Raw genomic sequence first — 24,722 nt, forward strand, 5'->3', positions numbered from 1 at the left:
AGAAGGTATAAGATAAGAAATAACTTAAATAATTCTTAAGTTTCCTTTATTTCAAATTAGAATCAGTCCCATTTATAAATTAAACAAATAATTCTAAAATTCAACTAAAATAATTTATACTCCCTTATTTTATTTGTATTAAAAGGATCTTGGATGATTAAAGAAGGTATAAGATAAGAAATAACTTAAATAATTCTTAAGTTTCCTCTACTTCATATTAGAATCAGTCCCATTTAAAAAATTAACCAAATAATTCTAAAATTTAACTAAAATAATTTATACTCTCTTATTTTATTTGTATTAAAAGGGTCTTGCATGGTTAAAGATACTATAATATAAGTTATAATAACTTAAATAATCTTTAAATTTCCTTTATTTCAAATTGGAATCAGTCCTATTAACAAAAATAAAGCAATTATTTTAAAAATTGATATAAACAATGTTGTACTCTCTTTTTTTGCTTGGTTAAATATTATTGATATTTATTATTATTAATTTTGTAGATGGTGGAGCTAATTTACATATGGCCTGGGGGGCACCCGGTTCCCACGAACAACTGTCAATAATGTCAACCAGTTCTAGTGGTAATCCAAGTCTGAGTAGTGCCACCCAACCCTTGGAACACAACCAGCATGCCCTCGAAGAAGTAGCAAGGTAAGCCACCCACAACATGTCATTAGAATTCTTGAACTAATATCATAATAATTTTAGGTACATGCAAGGACGGGGCAACACGAAACGTCACACGATGGCAAATCCCGAAGACGTGCACAACCTACAGTCACCAACGACCTCGGGAGGTCGCACCAGAAGAACCGGACTGTTGACAGTCATTGAACGACCACCCGGTAAGTTTTCGCAGTCGCACCAGGTAAAAGTCACGTTTAAGTGTTCCTCATCAGTTTGAATTTTTAGCTTCAGACAATGTTCAGTAGAGAAAAAACAAGCCAAAAAAAAAAAATAGCATCCCATTTGAATCGCATCGTGTACATATATGCCCTTCCCACCCCCCAAAAAAACAAAAGTATTGTTATTAACACCCGCATTTTATACATGTAGATTGTTGCTTCGTTTTTTTTTTATTTTCGTCGTTTTTCTTTTTTTTTTTTCGTTTTTCGCGTTGTTGCCGCATGCACACGTTCTCGAATACGATAGTAATACCGCCGGAGGTGTTGCGAGAGGTGGAGGCGCGCATGCGCCGCAACTACATGCCGCCCATGCTGCCGCAGCGCAAGCACTCGAGACACGCCGCCAAGCCGCACCTGCCCACCGTACAGGAGCTGCAAGGTAAGTAGTTGGAGGAGTTTTTGCACGCTTTTTAAGTGTCTTCTTTTAAGTGTAGTGCTAACACATTTGGCTGGCTACAATTTTTTTCTTTTTTTCAATTTTGGTGTGACTGGGGTGGTTTTTAATGTTGTTGTGTGTGTGTTTAGGGCGCGAACAGAAGGAGAGGTTCAGTCCCGTTAGGCGGGGCAGCGAAGGTTCCGCCTCGGGCGCCAGGACTTTGAGTCCGTCGACGCCCCAGCAGGAGTGTCAACGGTTGCAGCGCGGCCTACAGACTAGAAACAGCCCTCCTAGATCCATACCAGGTACTTTTGTTATTTTCTCTGGTACCACTCAGTATTTTCGTACATTTTTGTAAGAACTGTTTTAATTTTTACAGAAAATAAGTCGTTGAATTATAATTATGTTTGAAACAAACCTCGGTGTACATCTTGATGATCCTTTTTGGAAAAGTTAGAACGGACCAATCTATTCAGTATTGTTTCTCCTATTAGTATGGATGTTTTTTTACTTTTTATGAACTTTTGTAATTTTTACAGATAAATATCTAAAAAATTGTTATTAAATTGTTTAATCAAACCTTGGTGTACATCTTCAAGGCCAATTATGGTAAAACTAAAAGAGATAGAAAAATTCTATTTTCACCAATCTCTTCACTATTGTTTTTCTTATTAGTATCAAAATTTTCACAATTATTTATTAAAAGCTGTAATTTTTACAGTGGAATGACTAAAAAGTTATAATTATATCTCGAACGAACCTTGGTAGGCGACTTAATGGTCTATTACAACAAAAGTTAGAAGAGATAGAAATATGCAGTTTTTATCAAGCTTTTCAGAATTGTTTTTACTATTAGTAACTAAATTTGTATACTCTTTTATGAACAGGTGTAATTTTTACAGATGAATAACTAAAATGTTATTATGAAATTGCTTAATCAAACCTTGGTGTACATCTTGATGAGCTATTATGGTAAAACTAGAAGAAATAGAAAAATTCTATTTTCGCCAATCTCTTCCTTATTGTTTTCCTTATTAGTGCCAAAATTTTCATAAATATTTATTAAAAGGTGTAATTTTTACAGAGAACTGACTAAAAAGCTGTAATTTTATCTAAAACGAACCTTGGTAGGCGACTTGATGGTCTGTTACACAAAAGTTAAAAGAGATTAAAAAATGCATTTTTTACCAATCATTTCAGAGTTGTTTTTACTATTAGTATACAAATTTTTATACTTTTTTATGAACAGGTGTAATTTTTACAGATAAATAACTAAAGTTATTATTAAATTGCTTAATCGAACCTTGGTATACATCTTGATGGGCTATTATGGTAAAACTAGAAGAGATAGAAAAATTCTATTTTCTCCAATCTCTTCACTATTATTTTCCTTATTAGTGTCAAAATTTTCATAATTATTTATTAATAGGCGTAATTTTTAGAGAGAACTGACTAAAAGGTTGTAATTATACCTCAAACGACGGTGGGCGACTTGATGGTCTATTACACAAAAGTCAGAAGAGATAGAAATATGTAGTTATCACCAATCTTTTCAGAATTGTTTTTACTATTAGTATCTAAATTTGTATGCTTTTTTATGAACAAGTGTAATTTTTAGAGATGAATAACTAAAAAGTTATTTTTAAATTGCATAATCAAACTTTGGTGTACATCTTGATGAGTTGTTATGTTAAAACAAGAAGACATAGAAAAATTCTTTTTTTACCAATCTCTTCCCAATTGTTTTCCTTATTCGTGTCAAAATTTTAATAATTATGTATTAAAAGGTGTCACTTTTACAGAGGAGGTTATTATATTGCTTAATCAATCCTTGGCGTACATCTTGATGGGTTATTACGGATAAATTAGAAGGGATATACTACGATTCTTATAATAAAACTGAGGATATATCTTATTGATTTATGTGGTACAGAATATATAAAAAAATATACATATTTTTCAGGTTCTCCAATCCATCAAATGTCCGATCACCGCCTGTCGGGCAACGATTGCCCATCACCCATCCAATACTTCGGCCCTATGTGCGACCCGCTGGGCAGCCGCGACCCCACGCTCGGTCTGCCGCCCGAGGGCTACGCGAACTACGGCGCCAGCTCGCTGCACGGCTCCCCGATCAAACAGCAACAACCGCAGTCGCCCGCCCTCTACGGCCAGGTGCCGGGCCTGGCCATGTACTCAGCGGCCAACTCCCCACTGCTGGGCGCCCTGCTCAGCCCCAACTCGTCGCCGGTGTTCGGCGGCTACGCCCAACCGTCGGCGGGCAGCAGCGTCTCCTCCATCACGCAGGGCATTAGCGGCCTGAACACGACGGGCGGCGGCTCCATAACGCAGGGCACGTCGTCGCAAGGCCTGCAGTTGGATATACTGAGGGGGGCGTCGTCCACGGAGGACAACTCGGTGCCGCCGCCCTATTTGCATCAGCCCCCGCACATCCACCACATCCTTAACATACACGGCCACAGGAGTCTGACCAATTCTCCGATTAGCAACCCCGGGAGTCCCGGGTTGGACATGATACAGGAGGAGATACACGTGCAACAGTCGACCGCCAAGCAGGAACAACCCGGCGTTGGTCATCCACAAATCTCCGTCACTGACGTTCTAGGTAACCACTTGGGTAGCATCTTAAAATACAAGTAATTGTAATTAATTCGTTCACATCAAAACAGGCAGTGAGGTAACGCTGGTGGCCGGTTCGGACACGTCCGAGGACTCGATGGACAGCTTGGAGAACGCCAAGGCGTCCTCCCGCATACCCTCGTTCATCATTTCGGAGCCGTGCGAGAACCAGCCGTCGATAACGCGCGGCATAGGCCGCAAGACCAGTCAGGAGAGCTGCTGCGCAGTCGCAGACACGCGGCCACCCGACACCGAAGTCCCGCCCAGCGACGAGTTTTTTCTGAGGCGCAACTCGGACAAGGGTTCGATCTACTCGGACGACTCGCTGTCGAACGACAGCCTGAGCATACACAGTGGGTTATGGGTAAAGTGGGCAAGTGCAAGGGTGTGTAATTTTGTGTTTTGTTGCAGGTAACCAAAGTCCGAGTTCCAGCTCCAACACCCAGTCGAGTCAGGCGTGCGATTCCGACATTAGGGGCCGGCCGGTGGATTTCGGGGCGTTTCAGATCTTCCAGAATGTAAAGATGAATCTGGACGACGACTCGGGGCAGTTCAGTGTGGACGATCAGCAACAGGCCGTGCCGTATTCTGGTCTACACAAGAATTCAGGTACAGTGTTACTAGTTTACAAATTTTCATAAATTTCACATTTTTTTGAAACACAAATTTTTTAATATTCTAGATATTTCCAGAAAATCTGAAAAAATTACTCAAATTTGAAATGTCCATGTTGTTGTAAGTTTTTATTTTTTTTAATTGAAAATTTGTAAAAATTGAATATAATAATTAAATTATGAAATATTTACTAGTAATTTTTCTATTTTTTACTTTTTATATATTTTTCAATTTTATATGTTCTAATTACATTTTTTTGAAAATTTCGATTGTTTGTTAATTAAAAATTACAAAAATTAAATTATTAAATATTTCATAAATTATTAATTTATGAAATATGTAGTGGTAAATTTTTGATTTTTTTACTTTTATAATATTATTACTCTTTATTTATTGATTTTTAATTTTTTTATTACTTTATAATATTTATATTGATTATTACAGTTGTATTAACAATTTTTAATTATAATTATTTGAATTATTTAAATACAAATTTAATTATTTTTAAAATTATTGCTTATAATATATGTATTTTTTTAATTTTACCATTTTATAACTTAAATTAATTTTTTCATTTGCATTGCATTTTTTTGAAATTTTCAATTTTCTGTCAATTAAAAATTATAAAAATTAAATATAATAGGAATTTATTAAAATTGGTAATTTTGATAATTTTTTCATTGATTTACAATAATTATATTAATTTAATTTTTCTAAAATTATTGCTTATATATATTTTTAAAATACTATTTTAATTTTTGATAAATTAATTTTTTCAATTTTATATTTTCTAATTACATTTTTTTTTTGAAAATTACAATTTTTTATCAATTAAATATTATTAAATATATTAATTATTAATTTATAAAATATTTTGTGGTAAATTTCTATTTTTTACTTTTACAATATTTTCATTGTTTATTTAATTATATTTAATTTTATTATGTTATAATATTTATTAATTATTAGTCTTATTTACAGTTTTTTAAATATAGCTTTTTGAAATATTTAAATATTAATTTATATATTTCTAAAATTATTGCATATATATATATATATATATATATATATATATATATATATATATATATATATGCAATAATTTTAGAAATATATAAATTAATATTTAAATATTTCAAAAAGCTATATTTAAAAAACTGTAAATAAGACTAATAATTAATAAATATTATAACATAATAAAATTAAATATAATTAAATAAACAATGAAAATATTGTAATATATATATATATATTAAATATTACCATTTTAACGTTTAAATTAATTTTTCTAATTTTATATTTTCTAATTATATTTTTTTGAACCTTTCAATTTTCTGCCAATTAAAAATAATAATTAATTTGTGAAATATTTGGTGATAATTTGTTGATTTTTTACTTTTATAATATTATTTATTTAGTGCTTTTTAAAATTTTTTTATTATGAACATTTTTTAATTATATATATTATATATATATATATATATATATATATATATATATATATATATATATATATATATATATATATGCCAATTAAAAATTAAATAAAATAATTAATTTGTGAAATATTTGGTGATAATTTGTTGATTTTTTACTTTTATAATATTATTTATTTAGTGATTTTTAAAATGTTTGTATTATGAACATTTTTTAATTATATATATTTTATATATATATATATATATATATATATATATATATATATATATATATATATATATATATATATATATATATTATTACCAAAATTATTGGTTATACATTTTTAATTATTTTTTTTTTTTTTTTGAAATTATTAATTCTCTGTCAATTAAAAATTATAAAAATTAAATATAATAATAATTAATTTATGAAATATTTACTGCCAAATTTTCAATTATTTATTTTTACAATTTTATAATTGTTTATTTAATAATTTTAATTTTTAAATTAATTTTTTCTGTTTTACATTTTTTAATAATATTTTTTCTTAAATTTTATATCAATTAAAAATTATAAAAATTTAAAATATAAATATTAAAATTAAATATATTAATTATTAATTTATAAAATATTTAGTGGTAACTTTATTTAATTATTTTTATTTTTATTATGTTATAATATTTATATTAACATTTTTTTAAATATACATTTTTGAAATAGTTAAATATTAATTTAATTATTTCTAAATTTATTGCTTATATATTTTTTTTTAAATTTTTACCTTTTTATAACTTTTAACTTAATTTTTCCAATTTTATATTTTCTTATTACATTTTTTTGAAAATATTTAGTGATGAATTTTTAATTATTTACTTTTACAATAATATTATTTATTAATGAATTTTAAATTTTTTTATTATTACTAACTTTTTTTTAAGTATAGTTTCTTTTTTAATTTTACATACATTTTTTAATTAAATTTTTTTGAAATTATCAATTTTCTGTCAATTAAAACTTAAATAATAATTAATTTATAAAATATTTATTGGCAAATTGTATTTTTTATTTACTTTTACAATTTTATAATTATTTGTTTAATAATTTTAATTTTATAATATTTATATTAATTATTGTAATCTTAACTTTTTTTTATTATTTTATAATTTTTAAATTAATTTTTTCTATTTTACATTTTATAATAACATTATTTCTTAAATTTTCAATTTTATACCAATTAAAAATTTAAAAAATTAAATAAAATAATGTTTAATTTAAAAAATCTTTCTGATAAATTTTTGTTTTTTACTTTTACAATATTATTATTATTTATTTAACATATTTTTTATTTTATATTAGTATTATAATTAATACAAGTTTATTAACATTTTTTACATAGTTTTTTGAAGTATTTAAATATTAATTTATAATGTTTAAATTAATTTTTGTTTTATATTTTCTAATCACTTTTTTTTTTTTTTTTTTGAAATTTTCAATTGTGTGTTTAAAAACTAAATATAATTATAATTAATTTAAGTAATATTTACTGGTAAATTTTTGATTTTTTACTTTTTCATTAGTATTATTCTTTATATAATTAATTATATAATTCTTAAATTTTTGTTATTTTTAATATTTATATGAATTACTACCATCTTATTAACATTTTTATTAAATAAATAAATTTTTAGTTTTTACTTTTTTAATATTATTGTTTATTTCATAATTTTTACAATCTTATTAACATGTTTTAATTATAGTCTTTTGAATTTTTTAAATTTTAATTTAATTATTTTAAAACTGATACCTAATCTTTTGTCTGTATTCTTAGATTTCATTATCATAAAAATATTGTTTTTCTACATCAATAGCTGAAGTTTTTTGGGACTAATTTAAAGAATAAAAAAAGTTAATTTTCGATGTTATGCGATTATTTAATTTAAATATTTTTAGGTTCGTTCGAGTTTGAACTGAGCGAGGTGTGTTCCAAACTACATTCGACGGACATCCTGGCCATGGTCAGACGCACGATAAACGACCAGGTGCCCCCGAAAACCTGCTCCTCCTCCGAAGAGATATGCGACAGACTGTCGCTGGAGTACGAGGGCGGCATCCAGATCGAGCTTAAGGTGGTCGAGAAGCCTAGCGAGTCGAAGGGTTTGAAAATGCGTCGCATCTCTGGCGATCATCTGGTCTACAACAAGCTGTGTCAGCAGCTGATCTCCTGCATGACCGTGTCCTAGCAGCGATGAATCTCTACATTCCACGATTACTGTTGATGAGACGACGATTTTTATTTTTTAATTTAGGACTAGTTCATTTTGACTGAGACTGTTTTAATTTCGTTGAACTGTTCCGGCGGTGTCTGGCCTAAGCGACCGCGTTGTATTAAATTGTAAATAGGCACAATTTTGTATATAATGTTGGACTAGTGCAATATTCGGTTCCGTTTTGTGTAAATTGCTGACTTCTTACCCTTTAGAATTGTATATTTTTATATATATTGTGTATATATTTACTATGAACATTCCTATTAGAGAAATTTTTAAGACTTCGGATCATTTCGAACCTTTTACTTGTTCTAAGCGGTTCGGATTGGACGCGACTCACTTCTAGCACAAACTAATGCTATAACTAGCGTAAGATTTCCATTCAAAATTTTATTCAAACTGAAAAAACTGCATTTTTGCTTGGTTTCTATACATGAAAATGTAATTTTATGTTCATTTCTTGGCACCTATACTAAACAAACAAAAAAGGTTGTATATTATTAGTATATTTCTGTCAATTCAAATCTGTGATGTCAATAAATATGACTGCATAATTGTATTTGTTTATTTTGTCCCCGCGTTTTAAAACTTAAAACATGTACAACGTTTAACATGGAGTAATTATGTATTATTACATTACTTGCTCAATATAATTGTTGCGATATTTATATTAAATTTAGTATCTAACAAGATGTTCGACCTTGTGTGTTATATGTTTATTGCACTTTTGGCGTTGTTTTCAATAAATCGTTTTACTTGTAAATTGTGCAAATATTCTATGTATTTGGGAGGCAAAACTGCAATTATAACTGGAGGAAACGCCGGTAAAATTTAATTTAAATTAATTTAATTATTATTATAATTAATATTTTATTCTTAGGTATCGGTTACGAAACAGCTTTATCACTAGCCTCCAAAGGTTGCCGAGTGATAATCGCAGACAAAGATGATTCGGAACAAACAAGGAACCGCATAATCGACCTAACTGGCAACAGTAACATTGTAAGCAAACATTTAGACTTATCATCGTTTAAATCCGTGCGTAAGTTTGTGGAAGACATCAAAAGCACGGAGAAAGAAGTGCATATTTTAATCAACAACGCCGGCATCGGTAACAGCAGAATTAAAACCACCGAAGACGGCTTAAATTTCACCTTCCAAGTCAACCATTACGCGCCGTTTTTGCTCACGTATCTTTTAACAGGTAAATAAATTAACTGTACAACTTTTATCACAGAGCAAACGTTCTAGATCTGCTGAAAAAGTCCGCACCGAGTAAGATAATATTCACCAGCTCCATTCTGGCGTTTATTAACAACTTAACTGAGGCGTCGATGAATCCGAAAAACTGCGGCGATCTATCGTGGCTTGACTTGTATCTTTTATACGGAAACTCTAAGTTGTGCGCCTTGATTGTCGCCAACGAGTTCGCACGTCGACTGTCCGGTACTTCGGTTACTTGCAACTCGTTGCATCCGGGTACGGTACGCACGGGGATTTTTCGCAAGAGTGTGGTCGGTGACACTTGGCTCGACGAGGCGATGTTTTGCTTCGGAACTCTTTCTAATTATATAACCGGAAAGGTGAAACGAAATGTTGTTGTTTGATTTGTGGCTAATTTTAATGTTTTAGAACGTTTGGGAAGGATCGCAGACCACTGTTCATTTGGCGTCCAGCAAAGAGGTTGAAGGTAAGACTGGGGGCCACTATTGGGACTGCGCCCAGTTTCCTTTCTTGCCCGGAAAGGCTAAGGATCCGGAGTTTTGTAAGATGGTTTGGGAGAAGAGTCTAGAATTGACGGGCTTAAATCAGGATGATACCAAACTGATCTAGTTGGACGGATCTCACCAGAATTATTACTACCCATAACTAGCGCAAGATTTTCATTTAGAATTATATTTTAACAGACGAAACTTGCATATTTTGTTAGTTTATGTGCATAAAAATATGATTTTATGTTCATTATTTTCACCTAGATTAAAAATAAATAAAGGTTGTTTGTTTTAGTATATTTATCTCAATGCACCCCTATGATGGTAATAAATACTTTTATTGCTTTTTTTAACTAAGAGGGGAAAGTCTTATATAATTCGCAATCGTGATGGAATTCGTAGGCAGTGTCGGATTCACACCGACTAAAAACTCCTCTCCCCGCACCAACCCGAAGACCGTAGCCAAATGTCTCCCTAGATGGGTGGCACATGCAAGGATGCCAGGCGGTTTCGGACGAAGAGCGTCAGGTAATATTATTATTAGATTTTATTAGATTGCAACCTAAGAAATAACTTAAATAATTCTTAAGATTCCTTTATTTCAAATTAGAATCAGTCCTATTTATAAAATTAAACAAATAATTCTAAAATTTAATTAAAATAATTTATACTCTCTTATTTTATACGTATTAAAAATATCTTGCATAGTTAAAGAAGGCATAAGAGAAGAAATAACTTAAATAATTCTTAATTTTCCTTTATATTAAATTAGAATCAGTCCCATTTATAAAATTAAACTAATAATTCTGAAATTTAACTAAAATAATTTATACTCTCTTATTTTATTTGTATTAAAAGTGTCTTGCATGGTTAAGATATAAGATATAAAATAACTTAAATAATTCTTAAGTTTCCTTTAAGTCAAATTAGATAGAATCAGTCCCATTTATAAAATTAAACAAATATTTCTAAAATTTAACTAAAATAATTTATACTCTCAGAGAATGACTAAAAAGCTGTAATTTTATCTCATACGAACCTTGATAGGTGACTTGATGGTCTATTACACAAAAGTTACAATAGATAAAGATATGTAGTTTTTACCAATCTTTTCAGAATTGTTTTTACTAATAGTATCTAAATTTGTATGCTTTTTTATGAACAAGTGTAATTTTTAGAGATGAATAACTAAAAAGTTATTATTAAATTGCTTGAATGAAACCTTATGGTGTATATCTTGATGGGCAATTATGGTAAAACTAGAAGAGATAGAAAAATTCTCTTTTCGTCAATCTCTTCACTATTGTTTTTCTTATTAGTGCCAAAATTTTCATAATTATGTATTAAAAGGTGTCACTTTTACAGAGAAATGACTTAAAGGTTATTATATTGCTTAATCAAACCTTGGCGTCCATCTTGATGGGTTATTACGTATAAATTAGAAGAGATATACTACGATTCTTATAATAAAACCGAGGATATATCTTATTGATTTATGTGGTACAGAATATATAAAAAAATATATATTTTTCAGGTTCTCCAATTCATCAAATGTCCGATCACCGCCTGTCGTGCAACGATTGTCCGTCACCCATCCAATACTTCGGCCCGATGTGCGACCCGCTGGGCAGCCGCGACCCCACGCTCGGTCTGCCGCCCGAGGGCTACGCGAACTACGGCGCCAACTCGCTGCACGGCTGCCCGATCAAACAGCAACAACCGCAGTCGCCCGCCCTCTACGGCCAGGTGCCGGGCCTGGCCATGTACACAGCGGCCAACTCCCCACTGCTGGGCGCCCTGTTCAGCCCCAACTCGTCGCCGGTGTTCGGCGGCTACGCCCAACCGTCGGCGGGCAGCAGCGTCTCGTCCATCACGCAGGGCATCAGCAGCCTGAACACGATGGGCGGTGGCTCCATAACGCAGAGCACGTCGTCGCAAGGCCTGCAGTTGGATATACTGAGGGGGGCGTCGTCCACTGAGGACAACTCGGTGCCGCCGCCCTATTTGCATCAGCCCCCGCACATCCACCACATCCTTAACATACATGGCCACAAGAGTCTGACCAATTCTCCGATTAGCAACCCCGGGAGTCTCGGGTTGGACATGATACAGGAGGAGATACACGTGCAACAGTCGACCGCCAAGCAGGAACAACCGGGCGTTGGTCATCCGCAAATCTCCGTCACTGACGTTCTAGGTAACCACTTGTGTAGCATCTTAAAACACAAGTAATTGTAATTAATTCGTTCGTATCAAAACAGGCAGTGAGGTAACGCTGGTGGCCGGTTCGGACACGTCCGAGGACTCGATGGACAGCTTGGAGAACGCCAAGGCGTCCTCCCGCATACCCTCGTTCGGCATAGGCCGCAAGACCAGTCAGGAGAGCTGCTGCGCAGTCGCAGACACGCGGCCACCCGAGTTTTTTCTGAGGCGCAACTCGGACAAGGGTTCGATCTACTCGGACGACTCGCTGTCGAACGACAGCCTGAGCATACACAGTGAGTTATGAGTAAAGTGGGCAAGTGCAAGGGTGTGTAATTTTGTGTTTTGTTGCAGGTAACCAAAGTCCGAGTTCCAGCTCCAACACCCAGTCGAGTCAGGCGTGCGATTCCGACATTAGGGGCCGGCCGGTGGATTTCGGGGCGTTTCAGATCTTCCAGAATGTAAAGATGAATCTGGACGACGACTCGGGGCAGTTCAGTGTGGACGATCAGCAGCAGGCCGTGCCGTATTCTGGTCTACACAAGAATTCAGGTACAGTGTTATTAGTCTAAAAATTTTCATAAATTTCACATTTTTTTGAATCACAAATTTTTTAATATTCTAGATATTTCCAGAAGTTTTGAAAAAAATACTCAAATTTGAAATGTCTATATTGTTATTTTTATATTATTAATCATAGTTTTACATTTTTTAATTAAAGTTTATATTTTTTTTCAAAATTACATTTTTTAAATATACATTGTTGACATTTTCAATTTTTTTTAATTGAAAATTTGTAAAAATTGAATATAATAATTAATTTATGAAATATTTACTAGTAGTTTTTCTATTTTTTACTCTTAATATTAATATTGTTTATTTAACATTTTTTAAATTTTTTATTAATTTATAATATTTAAATTAATTATTACAATCTGATTATTATTTTTTAATCATAGTTTTGTGAATTATTTAAATATTAATTTAACTGTTTCTAAAATTATAACTAAAATATTTTTTAAAATTTTATATTTTTTATATATTTTTCAATTTTATATGTTCTAATTACATTTTTTTGAAATTTTCGATTGTTTGTCAATTAAAAATTACAAAAATTAAATTATTAAATATTTCATAAATTAATAATTTATGAAATATGTAGTGGTAAATTTTTGATTTTTTTACTTTTATTATATTATTACTGTTTATTTATTGATTTTTAATTTTTTTATTAATTTATAATATTTATATTGATTATTACAGTCTTATTAACAATTTTTAATTATAATTATTTGAATTATTTAAATACTAATTTAATTATTTTTAAAATTATTGCTTATATATGTATTTTTTGAAATTTTCAATTTTCTGATTAAAAATTATAAAAATTAAATATAATTATTAAAAATATTTTGGTAATTTTTATAATTTTTTCATTTATTTAATTATATTAATTTAATTTTTCTAAATTATATTATTTTAATTTTTAATAAATTAATTTTTTCAATTTTATATATATTTTTTATTTTGAAAATTTCAATTTTTTATCAATTAAATATTATTAAATTAAATATTATTAAATATTATTAAATTAATTAATAATATTAATTATTAATTTATAAAATATTTTGTGGTAAATTTCTATTTTTTACATTTACAATATTTTCATTGTTTATTTAATTATATTTAATTTTATTATGTTATAATATTTATATTAAATATTAGTCTTATTAACAGTTTTTTTTAATATTGCTTTTTGAAATATTTAAATATTTCTAAAATTATTGCATATATATACTTTTTAAATATTACCATTTCATAACGTTTAAATTATTTTTTCCAATTTTATATTTTCTAATTATATTTTTTTGAACATTTCATTTTCTGCCAATTAAAAATTAAATAAAATAATAATTAATTTGTGAAATATTTAGTGATAAATTGTTGATTTTTTACTTTTATAATATTATTATTTATTTAATGATTTTTAATTTTTTTTATTATTAACATTTTTTAATTATATATATATATATATATATATATATATATATATATATATATATATATATATATAATAATTATTTTTCCAATTTTATAATTGTTTATTTTATATTTTTCTGTTTTACATTTTTTATTAATATTTTTTCTTAAATTTTCAATTTTATATCAATTAAAAATTATAAAAATTGAATAAAATAATAATTAATTTAAAAAATTTTTGTTTTTTACTTTTATTATTATTTATTTAATATTGTTATATTATTTATATTATTATTATTATTATATTAATTAATACAAATTTATTAACATTTTTTGAATTATTTAAATATTAATTTATAATTTTTAAATTAATTTTTCTGTTTTACATTTTCTTTTTTATTAATTAAATGTTATTAAAATTAAATATATTAATTATAAATTTATAAAATATTTAGTGGTAACTTTATTTAAATATTTTTCTTTTTATTATGTTATAATATTTATATTAACATTTTTTTAAATATAGATTTTTGAAATAGTTAAATATTAATTTAATTATTTCTAAATTTATTGCTTATATATTTTTTTAAAATTTTTACCTTTTTATAATTTGTAAATTAATTTTTCCAATTTTATATTTTCTTATTACATTTTTTTGAAAATATTTAGTGATGAATTTTTAATTATTTACTTTTACAATATTATTATTTATTTAATGATTGTTTGTTTAATAATTTTAATTTTATAATATTTATATTAATTATTGTAATCTTAACATTTTTTTATTATTATTTTTAAATTAATTTTTCCTGTTTTACATTTTATAATAACATTATATCTTAAATTTTCAATTTTATACCAATTAAAAATTTAAAAAATTAAATAAAAGAATGATTAATTTAAGAAATCTTTCTGATAAATTTTTGTTTTTTACTTTTACAATATTATTATTATTTATTTAACATATTTTTTATTTTTATATTAATATTGTAATTAATACAAATTTATTAACATTTTTTACATAGTTTAAAGGATTTAAATATTAATTTATAATGTTTAAATTAATTTTTGTTTTATATTTTCTAATCATTTTTTCAATTTCAGTTGTGTGTCTTTTAAAAGTTTAAAAACTAAATATAATTATAATTAATTTAAGTAATATTTACTGGTAATTTTTTGATTTTTTACTTTTTCGTTATTATTATTCTTTATTTAATAATTCTTAATTTTTTTTGTTATTTTTTAATATTTATATTAATTATTACCATCTTATTAACATTTTTATAGTATTTTAAATTATTTAAATAATAATTTAATTATTTTTAAAATTGTTGCTTATATAATTTTAAAAATCTTAATATTCTATATTTTTTTCATTTTTCATTATAATTTTCTTGAAATATTCTTAGTTCTTTACTTTTTTTAATATTATTATTGTTTATTTCATAATTTTTACAATCTTATTAACATGTCGTAATTATAGTTTTTTTGAATTTTTTAAATATTAATTTAATTATTTCTAAAACTGATACCTAATCTTTTGTTTGTATTCCTAGATTTCATTATCATCAAAATATTGCTTTTCTACATCAATAGTTTTTTAGGGCTAATTTTAAGAATAAAAAAAAGTTAATTTCCGATGTTATGCGATTATTTAATTTAAATATTTTTAGGTTCGTTCGAGTTTGAACTGAGCGAGGTGTGTTCCAAACTACATTCGACGGACATCCTGGCCATGGTCAGACGCACGATAAACGACCAGGTGCCGCCGAAAACCTGCTCCTCCTCCGAAGAGATATGCGACAGACTGTCGTTGGAGTACGAGGGCGGCATCCAGATCGAGCTTAAGGTGGTCGAGAAGCCTAGCGAGTCGAAGGGTTTGAAAATGCGTCGCATCTCCGGCGATCATCTGGTCTACAACAAGCTGTGTCAGCAGCTGATCTCCTGCATGACCGTGTCCTAGCAGCGATGAATCTCTACATTCCACGATTACTGTTGATGAGACGACGATTTTTATTTTTTAATTTAGGACTAGTTCATTTTGACTGAGACTGTTTTAATTTCGTTGAACTGTTCCGGCGGTGTCTGGCCTAAGCGGCCGCGTTGTATTAAATTGTAAATAGGCACAATTTTGTATATAATGTTGGACTAGTGCAATATTCGGTTCCGTTTTGTGTAAATTGCTGACTTCTTACCCTTTAGAATTGTATATTTATATATATTGTGTATATATTTACTATGATCATTCCTATTAGAGAAATTTTTAAGACTTCGGATCATTTCGAACCTTTTACTTGTTCTAAGCGGTTCGGATTGGACGCGACTCACTTCTAGCACAAACTAATGCTATAACTAGCGTAAGATTTCCATTCAAAATTTTATTCAAACTGAAAAAACTGCATTTTTGCTTGGTTTCTCTACATGAAAATGTAATTTTATGTTCATTTCTTGGCACCTATACTAAACAAACAAAAAAGGTTGTATATTATTAGTATATTTCTGTCAATTCAAATCTGTGATGTCAATAAATATGACTGCATAATTGTAATTGTCCCCGCATTTTAAAACTTAAAACATGTACAACTTTTTACATGGAGTAATTATGTATTATTACATTACTTGCTCAATATAATTGTTGCGATATTTATATTAAATTTAGTATCTAACAAGATGTTCGACCTTATGTGTTATATGTTTATTGCACTTTTGGCGTTGTTTTTAATAAATCGTTTTACTTGTAAATTGTGCAAATATTCTATGTATTTGGGAGGCAAAACTGCAATTATAACTGGAGGAAACGCCGGTAAAATTTCAATAATTTAATTATGATTATAATTAATATTTTATTCTTAGGTATCGGTTACGAAACAGCTTTATCACTAGCCTCCAAAGGTTGCCGAGTGATAATCGCAGACAAAGATGATTCGGAACAAACAAGGAACCGCATAATCGACCTAACTGGCAACAGTAACATTGTAAGCAAACATTTAGACTTATCGTCGTTTAAATCCGTGCGTAAGTTTGTGGAAGACATCAAAAGCACGGAGAAAGAAGTGCACATTTTAATCAACAACGCCGGCATCGGTAACAGCAGGATTAACACCACCGAAGACGGCCTAAATTTCACCTTCCAAGTCAACCATTACGCGCCGTTTTTGCTCACGTATCTTTTAACAGGTAAATAAATTAACTGTACAACTTTTATCACAGAGCAAACGTTCTAGATCTGCTGAAAAAGTCCGCACCGAGTAAGATAATATTCACCAGCTCCATTCTGGCGTTTATTAGCAACTTAACTGAGGCGTCGATGAATCCGAAAAACTGCGACGGTCTATCGTGGCTTGACTCGTATCTTTTATACGGAAACTCTAAGTTGTGCGCCTTGATTGTCGCCAACGAGTTCGCACGTCGACTGTCCGGTACTTCAGTTACTTGCAACTCGTTGCATCCGGGTACGGTACGCACGGGGATTTTTCGCAAGAGTATGGTCGGTGACACTTGGCTCGACGAGGCGATATTTTACTTCGCAACTCTTTCTAATTATATAACCGGAAAGGTTAAACGAAATGTTGTTGTTTGATTTGTGGCTAATTTTAATGTTTTAGAACGTTTGGGAAGGATCGCAGACCACTGTTCATTTGGCGTCCAGCAAAGAGGTTGAAGGTAAGACCGGGGGCCACTTTTGGGACTGCGCCCAGTTTCCTTTCTTGCCCGGAAAGGCTAAGGATCCGGAGTTTTGTAAGATGGTTTGGGAGAAGAGTCTAGAATTGACGGGCTTAAATCAGAATGATACCAAACTGATCTAGTTGGACGGATCTTACCAGAATTATTACTACCCATAACTAGCGCAAGAATTGTTCATTATTTGCACCTAGACTAAAAAATAAAAAAAGGTTGTTTGTTTTAGTATATTTATCTCAATGCACACCTATGATGGTAATAAATACTTTTATTGTTTTTTTTAACTAAGAGGGGAAAGTCTTATATAATTCGCAATCGTGATGTAATTCGGAGGCAGTGTCGGATTCACACCGACTAAAAACTCCTCCGGGCACCAACCCGAAGACCGTAGCCAAATGTCTCTCTATATGGGTGGCACATGCAAGGATGTCAGGCCCCCTGTCATCTGAGCAATGCCAATCTGAGGAAGATCTGAGATCTTTCTGGAAAAGGATTGAACTTGCGGGGTTGGATCCGTTAGCTTCCCATTGCCACTGGTTTGTGGAGTGGTACTGAGCCCCCGGATCACCACAAGGTGGATCCATCTTGGGCGATTTTTACGTCCTCATTTATAGATGAATTGAATGAATTAATTCAAGTAATGTTTTATAAGTATATTATTTTTTAACACACTATATTTGTGGAAAAATCATTGCAAAGTTTTAGTTTTTGGCTACTTGATAACAAATAATAATAAATAATAACAAATTTCAACATTGAATTTATTTAACGGTTTAATTGTGTAAAGCATGTTAATAAAATTCATTCATTTCTTTATTATTATAATTAATAGTTGACTATCGGTTACAACACAATATTATCACTAACTTTTAAAGGTTGCGATGTTATAATTGCAGGCAAAAATGATTTAGAATAAACAAGGAATCGCATAATTGACCTAACGTGCTACAATAACATTATACCCAGACAATATATTTATCTATTTTTAAATCCATACGTAAGTTTGTGGAAGATATAAAAAATACGTTAGAGGAAGGACCACCGAAGGAGCCCTAAAATTTCATCAACAACCATTACAGCCGTTTATACTCACGTATCTTTTAATAGGTGAATAACTTGATTTTTCTACTTTTATCACAGAGTAAATGTTTTAGATTTGCTGAAGAAATCAGCACCGAGTTAAATAATTCAGAGTAATGAAATGAGTAGTAAAATATTCATTCATTTCTTTATTATAATTAATAGTTAGCTCTTATCCCAATCACTAAAATTAGTACTACACATAACTAGTGCAAGGTTTTCACTTAGAATTATATTTCAACAGACAAAACTAATTTTATATTATATCTAGATTAAAAAGAAATAAAAGTTACTAGAATTATTTTGGGAAATAGTATTCAATTGATGATGACTGAATTTAAATAAGGAAAAAGGTAATAGAAACAAATTATTAGTTTATTAGACGGTTTTTAGGAATATCGATAAATATCGATATTCCTCAAAGTTATGGAGAAAATTAATTAAATTAATTTACAAATATCTATGTTAAAGTTTTAAATATCTATTACAATTAAAATTTGTTATGGTAAACAAACAATAATTTATTTAAGCTTTCATTCCTCTTAATAAATAAAGATTTGTACATAATAAAATATATTGTTGCAAAACAAATACTATACACATATTTACAAAATTTACACTTGAGTTCCATTCCCACTTCCCTTCTCATCCTCCTTGTCAGTTCTAGTAACGGGAATTCCTCCAATAACGACTACCTCATCATAATCAGGTTGACTTCTAATAATCAAAGTGCATATTAAAAACACCAGAGCAATGACAAAAAGGGTCCGTTCAGCCTTTGTGTCATAGGTACTCTCTTCTTTGATTTTCTGCTGTTGCGCCCTGTACCGCTTCGTTTCTTGGCTGCGAACGAACGTCTGCGAATAATGCATCTTGCTCCACTCGTCGAAATCGTAAATAGGCGTCCGGCCACCCGGCGGCGGCGGTCTGGTTCTCATCTCCCTCGACTTGTAAAATTTATTTTCCGGTTCCGCGGAACTTTGAGCGCCCATAAGCATACCTAAAAACTCACGCGTTGTAATCTAGTTAGACGTGTTATAACGTTTACCTTTGTCGTAAAGTCGCCTTGTTTTAACGTTCCCCAACACTTCGTAAGCTTCGGTGATTGAACGAAACTTATCCGCGTCGTCACCGTCTTTACTTTTGTCCGGATGGTAGATCATTGATAATTTGTAATAGGCCGACTTGATGTCGGCCTGCGTCGCCTTTGGGGTGAGTCCGAGTGCATCGTAATGGTTCCTAGATAAAGTGCTGTGAGTTTGGAAGTGGCGTGCGCAAAATTTATAAATTTGTGGCCAGTGATGTTTCATCGTGACTGGTTTAACATATTAATTTGATACTGTCGGTTGACAATTTTGCTACAATGTTTTAAACATTGTTACATCACTGTTTTAAATCGAATTGTTTTCAGGTTAGGTCTGACAGTTCACCTGACGTCTGTTGACGTGCGGCGTTGTCATTTGTCTTTTAAAATTCTTAAAATTCATCAACAATTTGTCGGTGTTTGCAAACTACAATTATGAGAAATAAACGCAAAAATTTGGCTTTATTGTACAGTATTTATTGGGAATTTTAATTGTTTAATTTAAATATTTAAAATTAATCAAAATATTGGCAACGATGTGAAATTTTAAATATTGTTAGGCAACCCAGATTACATAGTATTTGAATATAGACTTCAGAAATAAATGTGTACATTTTTAGTAGAATTAAAATTAATGAAAACTGACAAGAGCATTAACTAAACCAAGTTTGTTTTATTATATTTATATTCTCGCCTCTATGATAAAGTACATTTACAGTAAAGGCCATAATAACAACTGAATTGTGTTAGTATATGTATATTTGTATATGTTGTGCTCCTGTTATTGTTGTCCACCATGCACCAGGTAATATATTATAATTTGTTGTAATTTTAAGAACTATTAATGAATGATTTCAAATTCATTAAGAACAAAATCCCTCAAAACAAAGTAATATTAATAATCCAGTTTCCAAATCCCAATTAATGTTCACAGAAATTGACTAAAGTTTAACAAAATTGTATTATTTAGAATTAACATAACATTGTTTTCGTTACAAATTCTTACGTAACATATTTGAATTAGTTTCTTAAATAACATGAGCTACATGATCTCAAATTTTCAACTTGGATCCGTACATTTTTTGCTGGCGTAACGCCATCGAGTTCTTGTAACAAGGCAACCTGGTCTTTTCCTTGAAACACTCGTTGAACGTCTTGACATCCCTTTCGGTCAGCTGCATCTGAAACTGGGCGTTGATGCCCTGCACCATCTGCTTGTTGGTCCACTGGTGAGAGTTGTTAGTGAGACTCTCCAACGGTCCGGAAACCGGCGTTTCACTTCTGCGTTTGTGCCCCTTTTCCATAGGTTTGTCGCAGATTACGCAACGATTTTCGCCGTAGGGGTCGGCGTTCAGGGGCACCGGGTACAGACGGTCGGATACTTTGTATTTGTAGACGCAACGGTGGTCGGGCGGCGGTTTGGGCAGGCTGTGGGTCTCGAAGAAGTGTCTCTCTCTGAATTCCTTCAGGCCTTGCACGGTAGGATCTAGAAGACAAACATGTAATGATGGTTTGAGGTGGGTTTAATACAAACCTCGGGACAATTCTGCGGACACGTCTGTGACGTCTGGATCTGATGGTGTTAATTCTTCTTCATCAGTGCTGATTTGTTTATGGGACTTGGGTACCAGGGTTTCTCTTGAAGTGTAATCGGTAGTTTTGCTTCCACTGAATATTTCTGTCAAGCTGTAATCGTCTTCAGTACTATGGGTTTGTGAATAGTTTCGGTTTAGTCCTTCGTAATGTTTTAACAGTCTCTCACTGGTCTGGACTTGGGCGTTGGACTTCGGTCCATCTTTACTGTTGTGTACGCAGTCGGTTGATTTAAAACATGTACTAGTCTGGGCCTCCACATCGTTGACCCTCGCATTCTCCTTCAGTCGGAAATAATCCCTGTACAGCTTCTCAGCCTGATCATGGTAATAACAGGCACAGGAACACCTGTCTTTGATCAAATTCTTCCTGTACTCCTCGTAAGCCTCACGTGTTTCCGTTAATTCGTCGAGTACTTGACCAGTTTCTTCGTTTTCCTCGGTGTAATTTCTTTGGATCTTGGCGTGACAGCAAATCGTGTTGCGTCTACGTCTCAGGTGACCCGATTCCGATTTTTGGAGTTGCAGTTTTGGTTTTTTGTACAGCTTCGGTTTCAGTTTTTTTGGTGCGTAGCAGTAACATGTTTTTTTAGGTTTTTCCGGTTTTTTAGTTGGACTTTTTTGGGTCTTTTTCGTGGGGCTGACCGGATTGAGTACCCCCGCTATTGCGCTTGAACTGTTCCTTTTCGTCCAGTTGACATTTCTTGTTTGTCTTTGTCTGTGGAAAATTATTAACTGATTAAGACTTCAATACAATGTCCAGACTGATGAGAAAGAGTTAGAAAGAGCAAAAGTAAAGCTTTCATATAATACAAAAACAATTTCTGGCAATTACTTACGAATTAAAGTCGAAAGGCTCCAATTTCTCGTGTTTTGAAGTCAATAATTTGATCATAATATATTAAATTACAAATAATTTTAATAATTTGCTTGACTCATTTGTCAAGCATTGTCCAGTTTGTATCAATATCACCATGGCAACCGAGGATGTTCAAATTTTATATCACATCCAAATATCACAAATTAAAACGAATAAGTTTTTTCTACACCACTTTGATTAATCGTCTATTAAAAACAAAAAAACAAAATTGAACGTCAAAACAAATCAAATTGCCCGCGCTAGTTTACTTTGAAGTTTGTTGACGTCCATTTTTGTTTGTTTATTGTTTTTTATTTTCGTTTCATTTCGTTCGGTTTTTTTTTGGCTTTTACGCCCGTTTTCACCATCTTCCTGCACTATTCAACATTTACCGATGACGTGACCGTGACTTACCATCAAAACAACCAACAGTGGGTGCAAAGAACCAAAGATTTTTTAATATTTGTAACCCTAACCTAACTTCTTTTAGACATGTCAAAACAAACCAAGAAACGTTCTGTAGACGACGACGACAACAACTCAGTGGTATTTAATTCAGTGGTAGAAACCCAAACTAGACAACCAATAACCGGACCCGATGGCAAAGTTTATCACAGCTGCCAATTTTGCAACAGGATTTTTCCACTGGAGGAATCGAGGGACAGTCACATGAATTCGTGCAGCAAAAAAGACTACATTTTGACGGTGGGGGGCGAAAATCAATTGAGGGAACAAGACCAAACACCAAAGGCCAAGAAGCAGAAGAAGGAGAAGGAAAATTCCACACCGCCACAGGACCATGCCGAGGACAAGAAGATAAACAAAGGTAGAACAAATGTGTGGAAGAAAAATGAGGAAAAATTGTCCGAAAGTGCCGAACATAACGTTACCTTAGCAACGAAAGATGAAAAAACAGAAGAAAAGAGTGAAAGTATAACGGTTCCAAAAATGAAACTGTGGACTAAAGTATCAAATAGTGAAGAAAATGGTTCAATAAGTGATTCAGAAAAGGATGTAAGTAAATCAAGAACTCCGTCAATATGTGAGGAAAAAAATTGCTCAAATGAAAAAAGTGTGACTAGAACTCGAATGAAACTGTGGAATAAATCCAAAAAAAATCAAAGTGAGACTGATAACATCAATAAAGACAATTTAAGCAATTCTAAAGTGAATCTGAATGAAAATAACAATTGTGAGGATGAAACAGGGAAAAACAGAAATGAGAAGAAACCAAAAACCAGAATGAAACTGTGGCATAACGATGATAAAAACAAGGAAAAAGAATTTGTACAAGAAGAAAATTGTTTGGAAGATAAAATTGAAGAAGAAAGTAAAGAGGACTATGAAGAAAATGAAGACAAGTTTGTAAGAAGAAACAGAATGAAACTGTGGACAGAAGACATAAAAAACAAATCGAAGAACAAGGATAAACATTACGTACCAATAACCAGTGAAAATGGGACCAAAAATCCAGTAACAAAATCCAGAAAGTCATTATTAAGAAACGTTAAGACAAAATCAGCAGATACAATAGACATCAACGATAACACACTATCAGAAACCAAAGAGAAAACAATCAAGGTGAAAAGAATTGAAGACATTCTCGACCCAAACAGTGAACTGCGTCCGGACGTAAAAAAGTTCCTGCAGACGATAAACGACGATTGGCAGGAAGAGGGCGAGTCGGAGTTTCCCGAGGACACGCCGAACGTTGCGCCGGTCGAGGAGGAGGCGGAGCCAAAGAAACGAAGCAAACCGGAATTCGATCCGCTGATGTGTCGATACTGCAAGATACAATTCGAGAATCCGTTCGACAAATTGAAACATACGCGTGAGGTACACAGGTCTGTCAAGAAAATCGTGCCCTACGACGAGGTGGCCCAGTACTTCGACAACGAGGACAAGAACTACTGTCCGATATGCGACAAAACTATTAAGGCCCGGAACTACCGTTCGATTTTCGTCAAGCATTTGATGACCCACACGAACGGTACCATCTACACCTGCTCCGTCTGCCAGCAACGGTTCAGGCGGAAGGATCACATGCGGAACCACGAAATACGACACGAAATACGATGATTATTATGATTTAACCCTATTACTACTATTACCTACGTCGCATTATGAATTTTTTGTCGATTGTATTAATTGTTACCTTGATTAGAATAATTAAGTTTGTGTTATAAGTTATGATAGATGTAGATTATATTTGAATAAATGTTTAGTTATATTTTTGTATATTTTTATTACTAATACAAACAACTAGAGAACTTTAGCTTTGCTTTGAATTCACATCCTACGAGA

General features: G+C 31.3%; 6 protein-coding genes across 10 annotated transcripts in view; 4 read left to right on the forward strand and 2 right to left on the reverse strand.

Annotated features, from left to right (window-relative positions):
* LOC109605697 (uncharacterized) overlaps positions 1 to 16,665 on the forward strand; it is a 31,399-nt gene extending 14,734 nt beyond the window's left edge. Inside the window, exons 9-16 of one of the 5 annotated variants that reach the window (XM_049968769.1) lie at positions 504 to 654; positions 712 to 848; positions 1,156 to 1,287; positions 1,434 to 1,589; positions 3,248 to 3,910; positions 3,975 to 4,277; positions 4,336 to 4,533; positions 15,796 to 16,665. In XM_049968769.1, the coding sequence (XP_049824726.1) occupies positions 504 to 654; positions 712 to 848; positions 1,156 to 1,287; positions 1,434 to 1,589; positions 3,248 to 3,910; positions 3,975 to 4,277; positions 4,336 to 4,533; positions 15,796 to 16,085 (2,030 nt within the window). In that variant the 3' untranslated portion in view covers positions 16,086 to 16,665. Of the gene's footprint in view, positions 1 to 503; positions 655 to 711; positions 849 to 1,155; positions 1,288 to 1,433; positions 1,590 to 3,247; positions 3,911 to 3,974; positions 4,278 to 4,335; positions 4,534 to 7,911; positions 8,788 to 12,201; positions 12,439 to 12,496; positions 12,695 to 15,795 lie in introns of those variants that run through there. The other 4 variants (XM_049968768.1, XM_049968770.1, XM_049968767.1 and 1 more) reach the window with 4 other exon arrangements.
* On the forward strand, positions 8,898 to 10,235 carry LOC109604070 (retinol dehydrogenase 12-like). The gene is made up of 4 exons (XM_049968772.1): positions 8,898 to 9,052; positions 9,109 to 9,432; positions 9,480 to 9,811; positions 9,861 to 10,235. Exons 1-4 carry the CDS (start codon positions 8,920 to 8,922, stop codon positions 10,059 to 10,061), a joined length of 990 nt encoding a protein of 329 aa, XP_049824729.1. The 5' UTR covers positions 8,898 to 8,919; the 3' UTR covers positions 10,062 to 10,235.
* An 11-nt stretch (positions 16,666 to 16,676) lies between the features above and the next one.
* LOC109604076 (retinol dehydrogenase 11) lies at positions 16,677 to 18,028 on the forward strand. Its single transcript, XM_020020611.2, has 4 exons — positions 16,677 to 16,925; positions 16,976 to 17,299; positions 17,347 to 17,678; positions 17,728 to 18,028. Exons 1-4 carry the CDS (start codon positions 16,793 to 16,795, stop codon positions 17,926 to 17,928), a joined length of 990 nt encoding a protein of 329 aa, XP_019876170.1. The 5' UTR covers positions 16,677 to 16,792; the 3' UTR covers positions 17,929 to 18,028.
* A 989-nt stretch (positions 18,029 to 19,017) lies between these two features.
* Positions 19,018 to 20,365, reverse strand: LOC109604071 (dnaJ homolog subfamily C member 30, mitochondrial). The gene is made up of 2 exons (XM_020020603.2): positions 19,932 to 20,365; positions 19,018 to 19,883 (listed from the first exon to the last, which is right to left on the reverse strand). The coding sequence occupies exons 1-2, from the start codon at positions 20,191 to 20,193 to the stop codon at positions 19,498 to 19,500; spliced, it is 648 nt and encodes a 215-aa protein (XP_019876162.2). The 5' UTR covers positions 20,194 to 20,365; the 3' UTR covers positions 19,018 to 19,497.
* A 544-nt stretch (positions 20,366 to 20,909) lies between these two features.
* On the reverse strand, positions 20,910 to 22,552 carry LOC109604077 (uncharacterized). The gene is made up of 3 exons (XM_020020612.2): positions 22,399 to 22,552; positions 21,502 to 22,277; positions 20,910 to 21,453 (listed from the first exon to the last, which is right to left on the reverse strand). Exons 1-3 carry the CDS (start codon positions 22,452 to 22,454, stop codon positions 21,020 to 21,022), a joined length of 1,266 nt encoding a protein of 421 aa, XP_019876171.2. The 5' UTR covers positions 22,455 to 22,552; the 3' UTR covers positions 20,910 to 21,019.
* Positions 22,553 to 22,688: 136 nt separating this feature from the next.
* Positions 22,689 to 24,648, forward strand: LOC109604073 (zinc finger and BTB domain-containing protein 41). The gene is made up of 2 exons (XM_020020605.2): positions 22,689 to 22,849; positions 22,909 to 24,648. The coding sequence occupies exon 2, from the start codon at positions 22,911 to 22,913 to the stop codon at positions 24,495 to 24,497; it is 1,587 nt and encodes a 528-aa protein (XP_019876164.2). The 5' UTR covers positions 22,689 to 22,849; positions 22,909 to 22,910; the 3' UTR covers positions 24,498 to 24,648.
* Positions 24,649 to 24,722: the final 74 nt, after the last annotated feature.

This window comes from Aethina tumida, chromosome 6 (assembly GCF_024364675.1).
Source record: "Aethina tumida isolate Nest 87 chromosome 6, icAetTumi1.1, whole genome shotgun sequence".
Taxonomy (NCBI): Eukaryota; Metazoa; Arthropoda; class Insecta; order Coleoptera; family Nitidulidae; genus Aethina; species Aethina tumida.

Excerpts from the sequence above, each read along its gene's own strand:
- LOC109604070 (XM_049968772.1), top strand. The coding sequence starts at position 8,920 with ATGTTCGACCTTGTGTGTTATATGTTTATTGCACTTTTGGCGTTGTTT. Across the intron at positions 9,433-9,479 it reads GCTCACGTATCTTTTAACAG|ATCTGCTGAAAAAGTCCGCA; the intron begins GTAAATAAATTA and ends CAAACGTTCTAG. Across the intron at positions 9,812-9,860 it reads CTAATTATATAACCGGAAAG|AACGTTTGGGAAGGATCGCA; the intron begins GTGAAACGAAAT and ends TTAATGTTTTAG.
- LOC109604076 (XM_020020611.2), top strand. The coding sequence starts at position 16,793 with ATGTTCGACCTTATGTGTTATATGTTTATTGCACTTTTGGCGTTGTTT. Across the intron at positions 17,300-17,346 it reads GCTCACGTATCTTTTAACAG|ATCTGCTGAAAAAGTCCGCA; the intron begins GTAAATAAATTA and ends CAAACGTTCTAG. Across the intron at positions 17,679-17,727 it reads CTAATTATATAACCGGAAAG|AACGTTTGGGAAGGATCGCA; the intron begins GTTAAACGAAAT and ends TTAATGTTTTAG.
- LOC109604071 (XM_020020603.2), bottom strand. The coding sequence starts at position 20,193 with ATGAAACATCACTGGCCACAAATTTATAAATTTTGCGCACGCCACTTC. Across the intron at positions 19,884-19,931 it reads AAGGCGACTTTACGACAAAG|GTATGCTTATGGGCGCTCAA; the intron begins GTAAACGTTATA and ends GTGAGTTTTTAG.
- LOC109604077 (XM_020020612.2), bottom strand. The coding sequence starts at position 22,454 with ATGATCAAATTATTGACTTCAAAACACGAGAAATTGGAGCCTTTCGAC. Across the intron at positions 22,278-22,398 it reads GAGCCTTTCGACTTTAATTC|ACAAAGACAAACAAGAAATG; the intron begins GTAAGTAATTGC and ends AATTTTCCACAG. Across the intron at positions 21,454-21,501 it reads GTCCGCAGAATTGTCCCGAG|ATCCTACCGTGCAAGGCCTG; the intron begins GTTTGTATTAAA and ends TTTGTCTTCTAG.
- LOC109604073 (XM_020020605.2), top strand. The coding sequence starts at position 22,911 with ATGTCAAAACAAACCAAGAAACGTTCTGTAGACGACGACGACAACAAC.